At 41.1% G+C, this 13,453-nt stretch overlaps 1 protein-coding gene across 3 annotated transcripts; it reads right to left on the bottom strand.

Moving 5' to 3' along the window:
* Positions 1-1,218: 1,218 nt before the first annotated feature.
* wt1b (WT1 transcription factor b) lies at positions 1,219-10,908 on the bottom strand. Of its 3 annotated transcripts, none has more exons than XM_061277422.1 (9): positions 10,226-10,908; positions 8,494-8,616; positions 7,481-7,598; positions 4,539-4,619; positions 4,342-4,447; positions 4,108-4,255; positions 3,378-3,467; positions 2,901-2,984; positions 1,219-2,751 (listed from the first exon to the last, which is right to left on the bottom strand). In XM_061277422.1, exons 1-9 carry the CDS (start codon positions 10,623-10,625, stop codon positions 2,630-2,632), a joined length of 1,272 nt encoding a protein of 423 aa, XP_061133406.1. In that variant the 5' UTR covers positions 10,626-10,908; the 3' UTR covers positions 1,219-2,629. The 3 variants fall into 3 exon arrangements, with proteins under 3 accessions (XP_061133406.1, XP_061133407.1, XP_061133405.1); XM_061277423.1 differs by having other exon boundaries at positions 2,892-2,984; positions 4,393-4,447; XM_061277421.1 differs by having other exon boundaries at positions 2,892-2,984; positions 10,226-10,902.
* Between the last annotated feature and the right edge of the window lie 2,545 nt (positions 10,909-13,453).

Genomic DNA, 13,453 nt, shown 5'->3' with positions numbered 1-13,453 from the left:
GATCAATGCAGAGGTTAGTATCTCTTTGTGTGATAATGACGGTGGTAATGACTGAGGGTATTTAAAGGCACGAGGTCCTTGTGCTTGACACAGCCTTGGCAGCCTGCAGTTAGGAGTGAAGCGGAGTGGGCAAAATGCTCAAGTCGGCTGTGCCTGTGATCTTCCCTCGCTTGCCTGCAGCACCCCGCGGAGGGAGAACAAAGACCAAGGCGCGACTTAATCAAAGTGCACTGGATTAAGAAGCAAAGGGGGGAAAAAAAACCATATGAAGGACATGCTACCTCACATCCATTACGTGGATGGGAAAACAAGCAGGATCACCACCTTCAAATGAAGAACTGTGACCCTGAAGTCATTTCAATCTGCTTGCTTGTGCTCAAGCTTGCAGAGGGAAAGTTTAATTCACTTAAGAATGTGCAGATGCAGTCTCCAGCTAAATACTCATTCTTGGACAGTCCTACCTTACAAACAAGCTACAGTTACGGTGCCGCTCGTGGGAACGCCTTGGGATCCCTCCAGAGCAACTAGAAGAAGTGGCTGGGGAGAGGGAAGTTTGGTCTTACCTTCTGGGGCTGCTGCCTCTGTGACCACACCCCAGATGACAGATTAACGTACTTATCTATATAACCTTACTTTGCTACTAAATGCTACTTTAAAACCCTAACCCCAGTTTGAAACCTTACTTCAAAACCCGGTCTAACCCAAGTTTGAAACCATGGGGGACGAGAGACAAGAAGACATGAGACGAGACAATCCGACAGTGAGTGAGGGGCAGACAGGATTTATACATGACAGGTAATGAGAGGCAGGTGAAGGTTCTCACACTCACTGCTCATGGGCAGACACAGGAGGGGAGGGGCGAGTACACAAAGACGCGGACAAAAACCATAACAACCAAAATATAAAACAATCAGAGACGAATCGTGACAGAAAACCCCCAAACCACTGTGAAATCTTACTTCAAAGTGTAACCCAAATTTGAAACCCTACTTTGAAACCCTAACCCCAGTTTGAAACCATAATCCTATTTTGAAACCCTGATTTGAAACGCTACACCCATTTTGAAACCCTACTTCAAAACCCTTACCCAAACTTGAAGCCATACTTTAAAACAGCATTCCTACTTTGAAACGCTAGCCCTAGTTTGAAATCCTAATTCAAAACCCTGACCCTAATTTGAAACCTTAACCCTAGTTTGAAACCCCACTCCAAAACCCTAACCTAGTTTGAAACCCTAAACCTAGTTTGAAACCCTCCTTCAAAACCCTAACTGTGTGTGTGTGTGTGCGTGTGTGTGTGTGTGTGTGCGTATGCGTGCATGCGTGTGTGTGTGTGAAGTCAAAGTCTAAGTCAAGAGAGTACAACATGAGTTGCAAAGGTTGACACTGCCACCATGTGGTTTCTTGTGTAAAATGCCTTTCTTAACTTAGTATGGACAGTACCGCAAGGCGATCATTAAACTATATACTCATGGAAAAAACAAGTGAGTTGTGATTGTACAATTGTGCACACCCTACTAGGATGTGGCTGTGCTGAGAATTAACCATTTCCATTTAACCATGGGAGTCAGCACACACCTTCAAGTGTCACACAATTTCAAGTGTCTTTCAATAACGACAAATAAATTCCAGATGTTCTCGTAGGCTTTTTAGGCTGAGTAGACTTTTTATATCCAACGTACCTACTAGCAGCAGGTGGCGGTGTGTCAGCACTGTGTAAAGGCCAATCAGCACAATTAGATTTTTCCTGCCAAATGTCAATGTGGCTGTGATGTAATTATCTTGCTTTTCCATATTCCTTCCTCACAAATTTTCGATATTTTAGTATCATATTTTCTTCCATTTTTGCTTCCTTAAGGTAGAATACCTACACGTGACAATACTTCAATACTTATAAAGACTTAAAAAATGTTGGGGCCCTCAGTGAGGTAGTGACACTTTGGTATGTGTCTTTTTTTAATACGATTTATTGAGTTCCAGATGTTTCCAGTTATGAAGATGTGCGGCAGAGATTTAGGAGGGTGAGACCTGCGCCCTGTCAGAGCGTCGGTGGGGTGCTGTTTTACTACCTGTCACTCCCCAAACACCTCGATCATAGGTGGCCTCTTAACCTGACAGCGCAAACACACTAACGCACACACCGGAGAATGATGTAGTTCAGCATTTAGAGACATAAAAAAATACACCGTACAAAACAAATGTCTTTAAAAGTAAGCATCTACATCATATATGTACAAAGTTATTAGGCGTGCATTGTATGTATTTACATCCCCCACAAATCACTGCTGTCCATTTCCTAAATCCAGTTTACACGATTCAGCACTTACGAGAAAACCCAAATAACAGTGCAAGTGTGCTATGATATCAAAAATAGAACATCAACTGTTTCCTTGTGTCGTTTTTTTTTTTTTAATTCTGGGCTCAATTATAAGATGGGAGTAACCTCAGTGGAGATGACCCAATAAGAGTGCTGGCTGAGTTGCATCTTGCGGGCCATACGGGTGCCTTGTGGTCGAGGTGGATTGGCATCAGCTGTGACCTCCACTTATGCACATTTGGCAAGGCACCACAACCTTTGACCTGGCTCTCTCGCTCTATTGGCTGGCACACTGCATCGCCACCTTCCTGGCTCAGATGGCAGGCGGCAGCTTGGTCAGGTTCCTCTGATGCATGGTGTGATGGCGCACCAGCTCGTCGGAGCGGGCAAACTTTTTCTGACAGTTTGACCAGCGGCATGTGAACGGCTTCTCGCCTGAACATAAGTCAGAGAAAGGGCGTTGAATGAAAAAGCGCGTTCAAACATTCAGTGCAATAATCAAGCAGTCCATCTCCAGAGTCAGAAGTCTGACCAGGAGAGTGATGCAGTGGAGGAAGATAAAAAGGTATACGCACTTGTTTTACCTGTATGAGTCCGAGTGTGAGTCTTAAGGTGGTCTGACCGTGAAAACCTGCGCTGACATGTCTCGCACTCGAAAGGCTTCACTCCTGCACAAACACGGTTTTAAATGAATTATTTTCACTTGAAATTTTTACCTGCTGACTGTTTGGTGAAGTCACATCCAGCAATAGGAAATGTTGTTCAATTTAGTTTAAAGTTAGATTTTTCAATTAATTTGGACAGATATAGATAGTTATTTGATATATTTCAGGGAGGCCCAGTGCCTACGCCGTCCCCCTCTAGCTCAGCCACTGCTCGATGGAAACACACAGGATTGTCAGGGCCTGGAATGAAACCAGTGACCTATATAATGTGCGGCCGTTGTGCTAACCAGTCAATCACCATGCCAACCCCACTGTATGATACACAACTAATAATATACAGTCCTGATAATGAGTAAAAGTATTGTTGTATAGCTAAAAAGTGTGACATTATAGTACCTGTGTGTCTGCGCTGGTGTCTCTTCAGTTGGTCTGATCGAGAAAATCTGCGGCCGCATTCTGTGACATCACACTGGTACGGTTTCTCACCTGAAACATCAACCACCTCAATGTTGTATGTTTTTTTTTACAATTTATAAATTCAGAGGGGGAGTAAAAATAAATAGTGCACACTCTCTCAAACTCACCAATATTAATCAAACACATGTTAAATGGAAGTCAGTCAGTACGCAACTGCTATAATTTAGAGTGCCTGTGATAAACCCCAAATAAAATTGACTTTTTCAAATAGGCTTTTCCTGACATTTCTGTAATCACATTTTACAGCACAAACCATGGCCCACAGAGGAAACATATTTTACTGTCAGAAAAACCCTACGAGAACATCTTTATTTGAGGTTACTCAGAGGCCACACCTCCAGCTAAGAGGGTGTTCACACTTGTGCAACCACATAATCTTGTTGATTATCTAGTACTTGTTTATATTTATTTCCCCGCTTGGATAGATTTTTTTGGAGTTGTCACATTAATAGTGGGAAGGGTTTTGTAACTTTTTTGCAGCACAAAACGCTGGCATCTGAGCAGGGGTGTGTAGACTTTTTGCATCATTGCTCTCGAGCTCAACGTTTCACCCACCCATGGGCGAATTATTTGTTATATCTCTTGCTTTAATCTAGGAATTTTCATACAACCATAGCATTTATGTATAATCATTTCGAGATAAACTCACCCGAGTGTTTCCTTCCATGCATCTGCAGGTGTGAAAGTTTAAAGTACCGCTTGTTGCAACCAGGATGGGTGCACACATAAGGACGCTTCTCACTGGGCTCGGATGACTTTACAGCTGGTGGAGCGAGACTGGGAACTCGTCTTACATCCTTTTGGACAGGGAAGCACACGCATTGTTTATTCGAGAGCTGTTTTTTACCTCCTTTGTGCATGCGCTTGCATTCACTTGACGGACCTGAAGCCCCCTAAACACGCCATGCGTGTGGATGTGGTACTGGGCGCTCACCAGCATGGGAGGGGGCGGGGGTATGGGATCACTGTCATAGCTGGTCGTGTGGCTGCTACGAAACAAAATACACAAATTAAAAGAAATGAAAGATTTTATTTGGTTAGGGTTATCTATGGGACTTGAGAACAAATGGTTGTTTTTACTTCTTCATGGAAGACGCAAGCGTGTTCATCTGGTTCCACGTGACGCATTCCAGCTGAGACGCCATTTGGTACAGGTTATCACTGATGGGAATTTAGCAAAAACACAGTGATTAACACTCAAATCATGTGGGGGAAAGTCAAAAGCCAAAAAGATGGGTCAGACATTTCAAGGTGCAGTATGCAAACCGCTCTCCAAAATTCTTTAATCCCTTCTTCCATTAGGCAGCTAAAATCACAAAATGCAAAATAAACCGAGAATTATTCTGCATTCTGTTCTGCTGTACGGCCACTGGGTGTGGTTATTCTTGATGTCATGATGTTTTTATTTCTAAGACTTTGCTTAGCTGGTTTGAGATAAGAGTGACCCGGTTTACGAGATTAAGCCATTTGACTTTAAAGGAGACAAACTGTGCATTTTAATTGGTGGCAAGGAATCCCACTTAGATTTTTTCAACAACTAGTAGTTTGCTAGTGAGAAATTCTTAAGAAATGTGGCTTCATTCTTTATAATATCAATCCTAGTTGACATTTTCTGTCAAACTAAACATAAAACACTGATAATCACATGTATTCAAAACATTCCTTTGGGTTAGGGTTAGTTTAATGCTAACAAACAATGCAAAACATCCTACACGAGCTGAATTGCATTTTTGTGTCGGCGTTGATGTTTTTTTAAGCAACAGATATTTGAACAAATTGTGAATCAACACATGCAGATGGATAATATAACATCACTAAGAGGCATATATTCTTTATACTTTGGAAAAAAATAATCTTCCAGCTGCTGAGTCGTGGACAGTAGTTGTGAAACTCATCTGTGTTTATGTCTGCAATGCTGTATTATACTGCCCTCTGGTGGCTATGACATGCACACCAGAAGGAGCCATAATGGATTCATATTGATTAATCATGATACATAAACTGTTTAATTCTTTACATTCTCTTTTTTTGTTATCACTTTGTTTGTTGTAGAAAGTACAATATGATAGAGTGCTATTTTCTAATTACAAAAACTTTTTTTTTTTTTTTTTGTACAACAGTATGTATGGTTAGACTATAAAACGGAATGGCCCTTCTGAGACTTATAAAATATTCTGTATCTGAATCAGAATCACAAGACAGTACGTTTTCTTTGGCACACAGTTCGGATCCGGAAGCCAACAGTCCAAGACCTGGAATGCCAGCGTGCAACATATCTTGCTATTGCTCAGTTAATTGGGCATCAAGCCACTGCATGCAGGCTTTTTCTTTGGCTCTGGGACACAATGTCAGGCAAGAGACAAAAAAATAAATGAATGAACCAGAGACTTTATCATCTTGAGCGTCACCTCTCATCAAAGTTAAGTTAAAGTGTTTTGTTGGTATACGTATATTCTACTAACAACAAGAGTTGAACAATTACCAATGTTAGAAAAATAACGATAAGCGTGTTTCATCTTTATTTTCTTTTTCTTTTTTTTTAAATGGAGCATGCTGGCAATATTTATGATACTAAAGGTTCTTCATGTCCCTCCTCTCCCTTTGTGCAGATAATGAAGGGGGATTCCGAATGGTTTGCTTATTAACACATCCTGTACGCCCACCGTGCTGCTCATTAAAAAACATGGGCTTTACCTTGGCATATCACACGAGCGCGCGCACACACACACACACACACACACACACACACACACACACACACTCAAAGATGGGATTGTATTTGTCTGCAGGGGAGCGGGGGTGCGACTCGGTGCCTTGTACGCCACGAACCACCGCATGACATCACTCTGTCCTCGGTATCATTAAAGACGGGAACGTTTCGAGGGGGTTGTTGGGTGGGGGGGATTCTGGCTTTCATTCCTTGAGAAGTCCTTGAGGGAAGGAGAATAATCAGCTCTGAACTACGGTCAACTGTGGAAAGGCTCACTGCTATCTGACATACATATACGCTGTGTGTGTGTGTGTGTGTGTGTGTGTGTGTGTGTGTGTGTGTGTGTGTGTGTGCGTGTGTGTGTGTGTGTGTGTGTGTGTGTGTGTGTGTGTGTGTGCGTGTGCGTGCGTGCATGTGCGGGTGTGTGCATGTGCATGCGTGTGTGGGTGTGGGTGGGTGCGTTCGCTTGATTTTTTCCAGCTCATGCCATAAGTTCTTACTGAAAACAGCAAAGTCTCCTCTTATCATCTGCTGTTCCAGTATTTGGGTTGCACATGCTCCTCTTTCTTCCCCAAAACATCCCGAGTCGGTATTCAAAGAATTCCGACCCAATTCACCCAAAGAAATGTTTTCCATCAAAATGAAGACAAGTTGGGAACACATCAGGCAGGGCCGGAGGACTCATTTTCAGGCCCACAGTTTCAGGACTCAGAACTCGCATTTTAATAATGATACACAATTTTACACTTATTGGTGTATCAATACCAATTCTGCCATTGGCTCCAATGATATTCATATTGCATTTGCATTGCATTATAAGATGTGTTCATTTGAACCAGTAGGTAAAACATAATCAGAATCAGAATAGTTACTGTGTTATTTTTTCTACTCGTGTATTAATTTTTTTTTGCTCTTTTTGATAATGAATTATTGCGACTTAGTGACGGCCTGTAAAAGAATGTAAACAGTCAGTGCTTTATGTTATAATAAATAACAGCCAATGCAGGGTTACTGATAATACATATTTATATGACAAGTTAAGAAAGCCAAATCCAAGTGTGATGAACACACTATAACGGCTGATATTCAGAAGGATCTTTGGGCCAGAAGGAATTAATGGACAGGTTGGAGTACCACCCAGCGGGAATTTGCTAGAATGTCCATATAATATCCAACTGGGCGTAAAAGTGCATTCTCAGCCTTACTTTACTCCGCTTTTATTTATCATCACTCATGACTCTTTTTTTTCCCATGAAAGAATTTTAGGGTGGGATTTGGTCCTCAGGGAGGGGAAAAAAACAAAACACTGTACCCGTTGTAGTTTCTCAACAGTAGTGCTTGGTTGCTTGGGCAGGATTCTGCAGGATTGTGGCACCCGAACACAGGTGGGGCAGGAGGAGGTGGATGAGGAGGGGGGTATTGCTGCTCAACTGCAAATAACAAAAAATAATTCTGTTAATACAATGTATTGGAAGAATAGCTGCTACCTTTATTAAGTAGTTTAAAGATTACATTAATGAATGAAACACTGCTTGCCTGACTCACAATGGGTACTGTATGGACAAAAGTAATGGTACATGATCGATGTAAGAATGGAGCAACGATGATACAGAAGCTTGCAAAATGACACTTAATCACCATCACAGGGATTTGAGGATCATCCCCGCACAACTTTGCGTTGGAAGCCGACTCATAGTTTGTCACAGACTCAGCCAAGCGTACATTACTTTGTGTCCAAGAATAAAGTCGTAATACCACAATCATGAGGTCTACAATTTTCAAAATCAATAAATAAATACAGGCATTTGGTCATATTAACACAACTTTACATTACATAACATTACTGTATCTTTTATAATTTGTATTGCTTGGGGGATTTTACTTTTATTTGCTTGTTAAAAACCATGCCATGACCAAAAATAATTCTTTGCCCAGTAAAGGCATACAGAAGCACACACTGCACACACTTTAATGCAGTACAGGGACAGTTGTGTAAAGTTTAATACTCAACACACGCTTGCCTTATTAATGCAACTGTGCGCCAAGTATTTTGTGAATCATACACCAGGCACACATTACATTATCAGACAGTGGGCTGCTGTGTCACGATGTGAAAAACGCAAAGGCAATTGAGTTCTGTGTGAAAAATACTTGATTTACAGAAGGTCTATGACTGAGTTAGTCGTTGCAAGAGGAAGAGAGCAATGGAGACAGGAAAAACAAAAGAAAGAATGATGGGCTACGTCTATGACCTTGCCGTGAACGCAGCCGTGTTCCAGTTATTGAGTGAGTTTAGTGCGAACGTGCCAGGAAGTAGACTGTTACCAATGTTGTTTGGTGGCGACAGTGTGTCCTCGTGCTTGAAGGACAGGCTGGAGAGCTGGGGGGGGTGGTGAGACGCCGTGTGAGCGTAACTGGGGTTCCCGTCTAAGCCCATTGCACCATACCCTAAAGAAAAACAAAGTTACACACATCTTTAAAGGATAATTGGATCGTTAAATGTAAAAGTATTTCTTAGTTTTCACCATTGAGTGAGCCTAATGGTAATATTTACAACAAACCGAGGGGTTTTCCCAGAAAAGGAGAACGGATCACATCAATGCTACTTACATTTAAGTTATTAAAATAAGAATGTTGAGCTTCTCAAAGAGGAAAGTTCAAGCAGAAGTTAAGAATTCTCAAAAGTAAGTCCTAGGAGGGCCGTTGAGAGGTTTCTCCAGAAAAAAATGACTCGCAATGTCTTACTCAAATCCCGGCATCTTGCAGAGCAGTTTATCACTTCATCAAAAACTACTTTACTAGCGAGCGAACAAGAGTGCTCGCACAGTGTCTGTGGAAGTCACATCAGCGCACACGTCCGCAGTTCAACCTCTGACCTCCAAGTAACGAGCCCCAGCAGACTTGAGCTTTGTTTGCAAGGAGTTTCATATTTATGTTGCATACAAAAGTCTCAAATTCAGATTGCAAATCCAGATTGTGGAGTCCACCACGATTTATAAGAAAAAAAATCGTAAATTATTGCTGAAATAAATAAGGCAAACATTAAAATCTTATGACTATCAACTCTTTAGGGAACAAATCCTGAGAAAATAAATATTTGAATCCCATCAAATGATTGTATCATATTAATTATTTTATATAAAATATTATTACTTCATAACAGCTATAATAACCAGCATAACAGGCTATTCTTTGAATCATGATAACATTTTTCTTATTATATTGGGTAAAGGTTCTACTATGGCATTTGGCATCCATCTTGCATTATGAAGGGCGACAAATCATGAGTCGAATTTTAGGACAAAACATATGTATGTATTTATTTATTTATTTATTTATTTATTTATTTATTATTTATTTATTTATTTATTTAGCCAGGCAGTTGTGGCCAAGACATTACACTTATGGAACACTATTTTGTTTACCGTGTGTATTGTTAAATAAGGATAACAATAGCAACACTAACTCACTAACTGATCAATACACTGTATAAGACTTATACAGTCTTATACAGACATTTGTCAAGATCCACTTAACAAGCTGCCTTGTTTGATTTGTCTATTGCAACACATCCCAGTAGCAACATATTATATATATATATATATATATATATATATAATATTGATCAATGTTTCTCACACTCAGGATTGCTGCTTAATTTCTACTGGTTTGTCGTACTCTATGTTCATACGTAGGATATTCGAGTAAAATGTTGAGCAGTTTTAATTTGAAGAGTAAAAATGTCATCTTTGATTTGAATCTTGAGCTGAAAGCATTTGTGAAACTGTGCTCTGGAGGGACAATTTAAAAAGTGCCCGTGATTAGTTCATGTAAGGAAACAGGTTACGGTGCAGCAAGACTGTGATGGCTGTCGGCGTCTGTCAAGTTAGTTCCTGACATAGGGCATGTTGTCCCAGTAAAGCACATAACATCCTGCCGAGACACAACACGGCTGAAAAACCCAACAAACACACAGTAGAGGATGTCACATTTCTGAGAAGCCATTCATCCCTTGAATTGTTGACATCTGTATAATGTTGGGCTGACAAATGTTTACCTTGGTTCCTGGGTGCAGGAGGACTGTCCACACAGCCGGGGAGGTAGGTTCCATTGGGAAAAACCCTGGGCTGGCCCGCCGTCGGCTCTCCAAAGGTCCCCACCCGGCAAGGGCCCGAGCCTGTGAACTGGCCCGAGAAGTGCAACGTGAAGGCCCCGAGTCCACAGTGGGGGTCCTCGATAGGGTCGGCGACCCCCCAGCTCGGCTCCTGCTTGATGAAGGAGTGGTGGGAGGACAGGGAGTTGTAGGGAGAGCCGGGATGGAGGTCCAACAGTGGTGTCCACTGGCCACAGCCACCTCCAGCCCCACCTAGGGAGGTGACCTGGGGGCTTGGAGACAGGAGAGTCAGATCCCGAACATCCGAGCCCATCGACATGGCGCCGCACGCTTCGGTCAGCATTGGGTACGAGAGTTAAGAGTCCAAAAAGAAAGATGGAATTCCAGTGAAGGAGTCAACCTCTTCAACAAAACACAAGTCACAGCTCACAAACTACCAAGCCATCATTCTTGCCTGAAGGGAACCCTGACAAGAATGGATGATGACCAAAATGGAGGTGTGCCCGCTTCCTTCTCAAAGTGAAGTGAGTGGGAGTGTGCGTGAGGGTATCACAGCCTCGTTTCTGCGCTTCCACAACTGCCTTGCCTTTTGCCCCCCCGAAGACTCAAATACTGGCTATAGTCACACAGGCCAGGGGGCGGAGTCAGAAAGGTTTTCGCCTTGCCCTGACCCTCACCGACTTCTCAGCAGGCTCTGACTAAGCACACATTTGTATTCGATTGGCCAAGTTCATGTGTGGCTCACTTTTCTGCATTCGTGTAAATGAAGATGGATAAGTGGATTCGTTCAAGAGTAAGAAAAAGTTTAAAGCTGCTGGAAGTAAAAATGGCAATAATGATACTAATTCTCCTTAAATTTTTAGCATTTCAAATCTGCATTTTCATTGTTCATTTATTTGGAACTATCTTATCGCCATTGTCAAAAATACAGTACAGTTAAGAATCTAAACAATCAAAAATAATTAAAGTGATTACACAATGCTCAAACACACCCTGACTCAAATTCTGTGATGCTTCTGATTCACCTCCTTAGTTTGAAACACAGCAAGCTTTCTTAATACTTTCATAATATAATGAAGTAAGAAGATGCACATTGTGTCAGTAACAGTAAGTCGAGCGCAGTGTTTTTAAAATTTAGGCTTTGTGTAGCACTAAAAGAAAAACAAATTGACTTAAGGAATTAAAGTGATGGATAAATGTGTAACGGAAAGTCATGCAAACTGCATTGTTTTGTCACACGGTCAAAAATGCTGACACACGAGGATGAAAAATCATGTTTTGACCTTGACTCTACATGCAACTAAGCTGTCATCAGTTGTTTTTAACATGGACATTTAAATTACATAACCATGCAATTTGCATAGATGAAAAAAGTGGGAAATTATTATCATTATTATCATCATTATTATTATGAATACTACATTTAATAATATAAATTCTTGTTTGTATTTCCTTTATTGAAAAATTATATTTTTAATCGAATTGTTAGGGAAATAATCCATAATAATGGCAGATTTTTTTTATTGTCTTGGTCCCTTTTTTTCCTCATATCACATCAACATAGCATTTCAACAGGGATGTGTTTACTTTTCATTTCCACTGTATGAAAATACATAAATATGCTTCATAGGTGAAGATGATGTCATCATGTTCGTGCAAATTAACAAAGACTGATGAGGAACAACAATGACTCATTACTCCCAAGAGGATACACTACCTCCACCATTAACACCACGACATGATCGATTTTGAAGAAATTCTTGCCTGCAACTTTACTCTGCTAACCCACCAACACTCGATAACATCAAGTGTGGAGTGTGAATTTAAGATAGTGGACAATGAATGTCAGGCACTTCCCATCATCGCCATCTGGAATATTCATCAAGAATTCCGGTGACCTCGCCATAAGTGATGAGTGATTTGATTTTGGGTTGGGAGTATGAACATTTATAATTCATCCATCAATCCATCATCGATAGAGCAAGAACTTTATGCTTGATTATAAGCATAAAAATAAAAGTACATGTTATATATGGTCCATTTTCACAAAATTTAATTGCTGAGTTTAGTTTTTTTTTATTCGAGCCACAATAAAATCCTCTCTGGCTTACTATGGGAATTAGTACAGAGGCTAAGTCATATCCCAGAAGAAGACCCAAACATTCAGAGGATGTCCGCAAAGCTGACTTAAATATGGAAGCAGAGAAAAATGATTTCTCCCTCAACAATTGCCAAAACTTCCGGGGTCCGCCCTTGATAAACAAACAAAGACCATAAATAATGTGCAATAAGAGCAAAAGGTTGTGGCACAACGGAGGAAATCTGGCCGAAATATTTGCTGGTAAGCCAAGGCAAACGCTAGCCATGCCTTCCCCAGCGGAGTATTTAGCAAAGATTCATCAGAGGTGACCGCTCCGAGAGAAAACAAGCCCTTCAGCCCAAATGACGGATGGCGGTCCCCAAATACGCCCATTCTTCTTCAGATCACTATGTGGTTAACTCTGGGTTTAAAACAACATCAGAACGGAGAGGAAGGCAAACGGTCACTACTAGCCGTGACCCTTAACAAGAAACACACAAGAGCCAAACTTTCTCCAGCGCCATGAGGGAATCGGAGAAGGCTTTGTCTCATCCAAAAAGCCACATGATGATAAACTATACGACGATATGTGACCTAGCGGTACACGTGAAAAAGACATTACTTTTTTGTAGTTGAACACAAATCTGTTCGCGTGGATCGAAAGACAGGCTGTGCTTGAAAAACATTTGTGGTTTAATATGACTGTCAACACCGGTCATCGGAATTAAAATAGATGTAGTTCTGCAGGCAAATCTGCAGGTGTTGTTTTGCTCATAAATGTGCAGATAACACACTAAACAACAGTGCTTTTCTTCAGTGAGTCACAAACAGTGGTATAAAAAAAACTTCTTATGTTTTTGTGATGCACTCCTGGCCAGTTCTTCCTCAGGATTTTTTTTTTTAAATAGCAGAATTCATGACTATAAAGTCACCCAGGTCCTTAAGTCGCAAAGTAACCCCAGACCATCCCACTACCACTAGCACGTTTGATTGATGGTATAATGCTCTTTTTCTGAAACGCTGTGTCATTTAGGCCAGATGTAACGAGATAGGTACGTCTTCTAGAAAGTTTATTAACTTCATTTTGTCAG

This window comes from Syngnathus typhle, linkage group LG4 (genome assembly GCF_033458585.1).
Source record: "Syngnathus typhle isolate RoL2023-S1 ecotype Sweden linkage group LG4, RoL_Styp_1.0, whole genome shotgun sequence".
Classification (NCBI taxonomy): domain Eukaryota; kingdom Metazoa; phylum Chordata; class Actinopteri; order Syngnathiformes; family Syngnathidae; genus Syngnathus; species Syngnathus typhle.
Note: the sequence above shows the minus strand (reverse complement) of the source record. Positions and strands in the feature narration are given on the sequence as shown.

Excerpts from the sequence above, each read along its gene's own strand:
- wt1b (XM_061277421.1), bottom strand. The coding sequence starts at position 10,625 with ATGCTGACCGAAGCGTGCGGCGCCATGTCGATGGGCTCGGATGTTCGG. Across the intron at positions 8,617-10,225 it reads TCCTGCACCCAGGAACCAAG|GGTATGGTGCAATGGGCTTA; the intron begins GTAAACATTTGT and ends GTTTTTCTTTAG. Across the intron at positions 7,599-8,493 it reads GTCGCCACCAAACAACATTG|TTGAGCAGCAATACCCCCCT; the intron begins GTAACAGTCTAC and ends TGTTATTTGCAG.